The sequence below is a fragment of the Rutilus rutilus genome, assembly GCF_951802725.1.
Source record: "Rutilus rutilus genome assembly, chromosome: 23".
NCBI lineage: Eukaryota > Metazoa > Chordata > Actinopteri > Cypriniformes > Leuciscidae > Rutilus > Rutilus rutilus.
In genome coordinates, this window is record NC_140233.1 from 3522501 (window position 1) to 3531127 (window position 8627).

An 8627-nucleotide genomic window follows, 5' to 3' on the forward strand; every position below is an offset into this window, starting at 1 on the left:
CTTGAGATCGCCTCTAAATGTCAGTGAGATTGCGTCGTAATTTACAGCTTATTTAAGGACCGGATGTGATTCATGACTTTTTCTCTGCTTGAGCTTCAAGAGGCGATTGAGAACGTAGATTGTCTGACATCATTGTTTTATTACTTGTACTTCTTTACTGTGAACTGAGTGTTTGATGGGATGTTTGATTAGAAAAGCAGATTTCCTCTGCTGTGACATGAGCAGGTGTCGTGGCATCAGGTGTGTTTTCGGGACAGGGTTTCAGAAATAGCAAAAGAATAATCACTGCAAATCACGAACGCAACTGGATCAGTGGCTGTGAAACCTGCGTGAAACTAGGTTGCAGATCTCTCATTATAAAACCATTGGCAGGACTTAAAAGTACAGCAGGAATTAGAGAAACTGCATGGCATTCAGGGTTCAGTTGCGCTCTCTTATATCTTGATTGGAAACTGACATGGCTCTTTCTCTCCCTCTAAATGGATTTTCATTTTCATCAAATGCTCCATCAGAGAGTGGAAACACTGTAGTGTGTATTTCCACCTGGTGCCAAAGAGATGCTAACATCACTCTCTGACAACACATTAGCAGAACATTAGCATCGTGCATCACTATTATTTACACATACACAAAATGTAATAAATAACAAAAAAATATTTTATATGAATGAATGAATGAATTAATTCATTAATGAATTAATAAATTCAGGTCAATACAGCATTTAAATAAATAAATACATATTAAATAAATTTGTCTAAATAAATAAATATAAAAAAGAAGCAAAAAAGCAATCCTAAAATTAGGTTATATTAAGAAATATTGCAATAAAATATATTTTTTTCAAAACAAATAAATAAATAAATATTAAAATAATTTCAAATATACATTAATATAAAAATATTTTGGTTAAAAAAATAATAATAATCATTTTGAACAAAAAATAAAAGATATTTAACATACATAAATGTTGAAATAAATATAAATATAACTTTTAATAAATAAATAAATAAATATAAAAAGTATATATAAAAATATGGAATAAATAAAAATAAGCATGCTGAATAAATAAATAAATTCACGTATATACACATAAAATCATTTCAAGTAAATAAATAAATTCAGGTCAATGCATATAAAATAATTTTGAATAAACAAAGAAATATTAAATAATTTTGGAAAAATAAATAAATATGTAATGGTAGTCTGTTTGAGAGGTGGTTAAACACGCAGCTGTTGTCGCATCAGCTGAAAACATCTGCCATGACGCAGCTGAGATCTCTAGCCATCACACACACGCTCATCCGAATACACACGCGTCACGGTTATAGCCTGCAAACATTACAGCACAGTGAGCGCACAAATACACACACACACTCCGCCAGACTCAACAGAGTGAATCCCAATGTTTGCCAGCAATTCAAACCTGAGCAAATGTGAGTTATCATTATCATATTAGCGTGAGCTCCTTAAACACACACTAGCAGCCAGCATTAATGAGTTCACATCATAGTGTGGTGAGCAAACTCATTATGTAAGCAGTAGAGAAGTAACTGCTTATAACAAGCAGAGTTGCTTATAACAGTAAGCAATAGAGAGAGAGATGCGAGACCTTCTCCTTCATGAGCTCTGTCAACAGATCCACTTCATTTATCTCATTAATATTCAAATTCACTCTCACACACACACACACACACAAGGTTTCCTCAGCCACCAAATATAAATTATATTGCAACCAAAACACCATTGAAAAGAGATTATCTCATTGGATTCCTCAATTTTAGGCTGCTTTGGATAAAAAACGTCTGCTGAATGAATGAACGTAAATAACAGAAGTCTTAGCTGAAATTATCTATAAAATATAAACATTTTTGTTTGATCTGACACCACAAGCCAAACTGCTCAATTCCAATTATCTATTCGTAACAATTCAATAATATAATTTAGGTTAGGAACAGCTGAGTGTGAGGAGGTGGGCTGGTCAAGGGTTGCATCAAGATTTTCTGACAAACTATTCAAAAGTTATTTTCTTTCAGATCTCATGAACTGTAGGTGGCGCTGTTCCCAAATTTGGCATGGCCCCTCAGATCATGGTTCCGATGAAGCGTACCAATTTTCGTTTCAACTGATCAAAGTTTGGCCAAGATACAGCCTCTGAACCAATTTCGGGTCAACCTAGTTAAGTTTGCAACATTGTAACTTTTGAACAAAGATGATGAATAAAAATCATGTCTGTGCAGATTAGTCCAAAGATCATCTGAGACCATCTTGAATGTGATCAGCATGAGGAGAGGAACCAGGTGTACTAAGTTTAATTTTTCTTGATCAAAGGGTTCAAAAGTTAGAAAAGTTTAGAAAAGTGGATTTTTTAACTGGTGGTGGCGCTGTAGAGTTGGTCCTAGAGACTCCAAAATTGGTCAGATTACTATTCATGACTATCACTACAAGTGTGCCAAATTTCATCATTTTCCTATATTCATAGGCGAGTCGGCTGCGTATATACATATACATATTCATAAACATAGGCCTCCTGTCATGCTGATTGGATAGATCATTTGAACGTGTTCCTCCCGAACTTTGTTAATAAAACATAATTTAATATGATAATCACATTCTATTTTTATATTAAATTTGAAGAACTTTGGACTTTCTGTCTGAACTGCATTAGGATTAAATACACTTTTTTTTCCTTTCCGCTGACATAATGAAGGCCAAGTAGGCGGGGCAAAATAATATCAACCAATGACATCATAGCTCGGTTTTCACCATCCAATCGAATCCTAATGTGTAAAATTCGAACTGTCCAAAGTTAAATGAGTTCTGATTGAAGTGTGTGTGTGTGTGTGTGTGTGTGTGTGTGTGTGTGTGTGTTTACTCACCACGTCCATGATCTGCATCAGACTGAAGCTGAAGTGCACAGTGAGCGAGTGCGAGTCGTTATAAACGGGTCGTTCCAGAGGGTTGTAGTTTCTCATTAAGTCTTTGTACAGCCGTCGCTGGTGCTCGCCCTGCAGAGAGACTGACACACACACACACACACATTGGGTTTTAATGTTTTATAGGGACTTTCCATACACATATTGTTTTTTTATACTAAATAAACACACACACACACACACAAAAACTATTCTTGGCCTATTTTCAGTTTTAAACCACCAAATCCAGATCCTCAAAGCGGTTCTTATCTGGACGAGTTCAACTGTCCTTTCATGTAACGATCACCTTAAAATAATCAAATTCATCTGAATTCTGTCTGAATGTGTCCCAGAGTTCTCAGCTTTGGACTGTTTTGTTAAGTCTTCTCAGGACTGCTTTAACTGACTGAGAAGGTTCAATCACTCTGAGCGTTCCCCGAGAGACTGACCCGCACACGACACACAACACACAACACAAAACACGACACACAACACATGACACACAACACACGACACAACACATGACACACAACACATGACACACAACACATGACACACAACACACAACACACGACACACAACACGACACATAACACACGATACTACACACGACACACAACACATAACACGACACACAACACATGACACACAACACATGACACACAACACACGACTCAACACACGACACAACACATGACACACAACACGACACACAACACACGACAAACAACACACGACACACAACACATGACACACAACACACGACACAACACATGACACACAACACATGACACACAACACATAACACATAACACACAATACTACACGACACACAACACATAACACACGACACGTAACACACAACACACGACACACAACACACAACACATGACACACAACACACCACACACAACACAACACAAGACACACGACACATAACACATAACACACTACACATAACACACGACACACAACACAACACAACACAAGACACACGACACAACACACACGACACACAATACATGACACATGACACACAACCCACAACACAACACACAACACATAACCATCAGCTTTCAAACTGCAAAATCAATCAGTCCTTTCCTGCAGGGTGAATATGTAGCGGTATTCAATCGAGAAGTTGAGGTCAGAACAACAAATCAAAGAGCAATGACTGGAATCAGTCAGAACAGACAGTTTGAGAGCAAAAGAAAGTCAAAGGACAGCGACACTCTGAAGAGCTTTACGTTCAGGAGAATCAAGTCTGACTGAACCGGTTTCTCTGGACTTGAATGGAAATCAATGGAGATCTTAGTAGAATCAGGTTATTAAAAACATGATGATCACAGTCATTTTGTAGTGGATCTGTGGGTGGAAACAAACCTACTTCAGTTCCAAGATCTTCAGAAAACACACACACACACACACACACACACACAGAAAAAAATTCAGAGTGATAAAACATCTGCTTACTTTAGTTCAAACTCTTCAGAAACTCACCGGAGATTCAAATAAATAAATAGGCTACATACACATATGGATGGATGGATGGATGGATGGATGGATAGATAGATAGATTCCACGTTTTTTTGGATGAGTAATGATTTATACTTTGATAGCAGTAACATTGTATTCTTTGAAGTATCAAGTACAGTAGCCTATATATAGGCTAATTAATGATGCTATTAATGTATCATAGTACTGCCCTTGTAAACATAACATAACATAACATAACATAACATAACATAACATAACATAACATAACATAACATAACATAACATAACATAACATAACATATAACACAAAACAACACAAGAGTGAGTGTAAATGTCTCGGTACCGTGTATGAGGAGGGCAGCGGCCAGCAGAGTCAGTGTCCGGTCGCAGGAGCTCATGACTGATGAGAGGAACACCGAAACTCAACGCGACGCGAGGCTACAACGCACTATACACTCAGTGATGCGGACCGCATGGAGACACGAGAGCGCGTTAAAAAAAAACCGCGCGCGTGAAGCGGACAGATGAAGCCGCGGGTGCGCGCGTGATGAGACTGAAAGCAGCGTGTGATTTGCGCGTCCCCGCGACGCGCCTCTGACCGACTGCGACTGATCTCTGATCGCTCCTGACGCGACGCTTAAACAGCACGCGTGCATCAGCCAATCTGGAGAACTGGAATAAAACTAATTAACTGTGAAATTAACAAGACCAAAATACCAAACGAGGACACTTCAGTCACGTTACAGTGCGTTACAACTGAGGGTTCCAAACTCTCTCAGAACTTCAGCTAACGTTCGTTCGAACTTCGAAGTTATCTGTATAAACACACACACACACACACACACACACACACACACACACACACACACACACACACACACACACACACACACACACACACACACACATACACACACACACATGTACACACACACACACACACACACACACACACACACAAACGCATGTCTGGTTCACTATCTTTGTGGGGACTCTCCATAGACTTAATGGTTTTTATACTGTACAAACTGTATATTCTATCTCCTTACATAACCCTACCCCTAAACCTACCCATCACACACACACACACACACTAACCCTACCCCTAAACCAGCCCATCACATAAAACTTTCTGCATTTTTACATTTCCAAAAACCCTCATTCTGTATGATTTATAAGCTTGTGTACCCATGGGGACCTCTATTTAGGTCCCCACTGTGACACGAGTCCCCACGAGTCTGTGTGCATTCAGGTTGAAGTCCCCACCGGGATAGAAAAACATGTAAGCTACATACACACACACACTCGTTCAAAGTTATCTGATAGAACATTCAAAAGTAACATCCCACAATGTTCGCAGAATTCTAAAATGGAACGTTCATGTTCCCGTAACATTCGCATAACTAACAACAAACACTGAAAGATGAATAGACGTTCAGAGAACATTCAGAAATAAGGGTTTGATTGCTTTATTGGAATATTAGCAAAATGTGAACATATCTTTGTTAGCTGGGTATGATGTATAGCAATATAAAGATATAGTCAATATACACTATTACAGACTCAGAGCATTAGATGCTGTTGTTTGAGGAGTTTTATTCCTGCTGTAACTCAGTGTTCGGCCCATTACAGAATAACAGTCTGGGTCATAAGGTTAAACTATCATATAATCTCATAACATAAGACTCATAATTTAATGTCTCCTATATCATATTACTGGCAAACCCAAAGGTTTAATAAACAGCATCAGCTTCTTTTACAAGCTTTTAGAGATGATTCATTTCTCTGGAAAGAGGAGGAACTGTTTTAAACTCTAGTTTTAAAGCTCGTAAATCATAGAAATATATTATTTATCTTTTGAGTCTGTGATCACTTTTAAACATGCTCTTATTTTGCATTTGGGTTTTAAATTATTTTTATCAACGTTTAACTTTTTTAATAATGTTTAAAAAATACTAAAACTATATTTAGCAATTTATATATAAAAAAAATATTCAATTTGCCTTACTATATATTTTAAACATTATAGTTTCAGATGCACAATAAATGCTTTTAACTTTGCAGTATGCATTATAAAATCCTGCCATTTAAAATGGATGGCAATATTCTATTATTTTATATAGTTGTATATGCATGTTGAAATGTACTAGTAAATTTGGCCTTGAGCGGTTGCCTATTTTTAGGGAGGTGGAAATAAATGGTTTAATCGTTGATTTGTCTGTTTATTCCCATCAATCTCAGTGTTCCTCAGAGCAGCTGTGATTAAACTCTCTCAGACTGTTCCACACAGTGATATAAAGTGCTGAAGTGAGAGTCAGGAGAGACATCTGGTGCTGACGCTCCTCAACTGCAGATCATCAGCTTCTGCTGGCAGAGAGAGGATCATCATGATTACTGTACGTTTCCTAAAGAGAGTCATTACACTGAAAAACAATGGTGTTCAGATACATTTACTGGAGATGCTAAATTAGGCCTACATGGTGTATTATTTTATTACGTTTTATTTGAATGTAATTTACAAAAAAATGTAACAACAAAATGATACGTGACCGATTACAATCAAGCAGTAATAGAAATTACTATATTAAATATAGCTGCAAGCAGCAATTATCGGGGCCAAGCAGAATAAGACGATAAGACATGGCTGAAAGTTTCAGACCAACTGCAACAATGAGCAATTAAAGACATTTAAAACGAATTTTTGGCGAAATGGCTGAAAAAAAAAATCACATAAACAGTAATTAAAAATATGATTTAATTGATTATCACTTTCGACCAATAGGTGGCGCAGTTACAAAACTGATGTGATGTGGTCAGAGTGAAGTGACAATGACACATTCAAGTTTGGTGTCAATATGTCAAGGCATTGCGGAGATAAAGCCTGAATAGTCTTTTTGGCATCATGCCTCAAGTTTGCTGTTGCGCTATACGAAAACAGTTTTGTCTATCGACACGAAATCCATGACTTTTAGTCGGCACAGTCTGGAGATGATACGATTAGATTTTGGTGAAAATCGGACAAACGGTCTAGGAGGAGTTAAAAAAAGTAGGTTTTTAATGAAAATCAAGATGGCGGACAGGAAGTTTGACCAAATAAGGAAAACATGGTATCTATGTTCTCGGCTTGACCCAAGGAATCTATTAAGACCTGTGGCATTTCAATAGCCAGATTTATTAAAAAGTTTTTAGCTTTTGTTATAATTATTTTGTTATAACTTTTGACCACTAGGTGGCGCTGGTTCGAAACTTCTCACGCTTCTTCAGGGCATCGTGCTGATGACCCATACCAAGTTTCGTAACAATCCGTTAATGCGTTCTTAAAATACAGCATTTTAGCACAAAATTCAAAATGGCCGATATGGTAAAATTGGATATCAGTCGACTCGGCATGTTGCCCTGAATCTAACGAGGCCAATTTTGGACAAACTGTTCAGAAGTTATAAGCAAAAATAGGCATTTTTCATATTTCCGGACTTGCTTTTGATGACATGTACCAAGTTTGGTCTGAATCCGATAAAGCGTTGCGGAGATACAGCCTTACGTCTGTTTTCGCAAGCGCTACGTGAATTTGTTTGTGCGTTTTTCAAAAACAGTTTGACTAATCAACTTGAATTCCATAACTTTTTGTCGGCATGGTCTGGAGATGATCTGGTTACATTTTCGTGAAAATCGGAGCAACGGAGTTCGAAAAGGTTTTTCGGAAAATTCAAAATGGCGGAAAAATTTCCACGACGGAAGAATAATAAGAACGGGAACAGATACAATAGTTGGCTCCGCACCTTTGGTGCTTGGCCCCTAATAAATGATTATCTTTTATTATGTTTTATTATAATAACACCACTGACCAATTACAATCAAGCATTAATTAAATATATTTTATTGTTTTACGACACCACTGACCGATTACAAACAAGTAGATTACTTGATTAAAAAAAACGATATTAACATATTATATTTGATTATAATGACACGACTGACCAATTACAATCAAGCATTCAAGACACAATATATATATATATATATATTTTTTTTTTGTTGCTAAAAACAAGAACATCGGAGTAAAAAAAGAATCTTGTTTTCCCTTTGAATGAAGTGATTTTTTCTGTCTTCACTGGGAAATATTTGTTCTTGTTTTAAGGACAAGCTCCAGTAACAGCACTTAAACAGTATTTCACCGTGTTAATGGGGTAAGAACTTCAGGACATGAACAGAGACGTC

The 8627-nt window shown here is 37.0% G+C and overlaps 1 protein-coding gene across 1 annotated transcript in view; it reads right to left on the reverse strand.

Moving 5' to 3' along the window:
• LOC311282810 (neuronal acetylcholine receptor subunit alpha-7) overlaps positions 1-4887 on the reverse strand; it is a 23805-nt gene extending 18918 nt beyond the window's left edge. The window contains exons 1-2 of the mRNA XM_084396829.1: positions 4753-4887; positions 2877-3016 (exon numbers count right to left, since the gene is read on the reverse strand). Of these exons, the coding sequence (XP_084252955.1) occupies positions 2877-3016; positions 4753-4807 (195 nt within the window). The 5' untranslated portion in view covers positions 4808-4887. The remainder of the gene's footprint in view (positions 1-2876; positions 3017-4752) is intronic.
• Positions 4888-8627: the final 3740 nt, after the last annotated feature.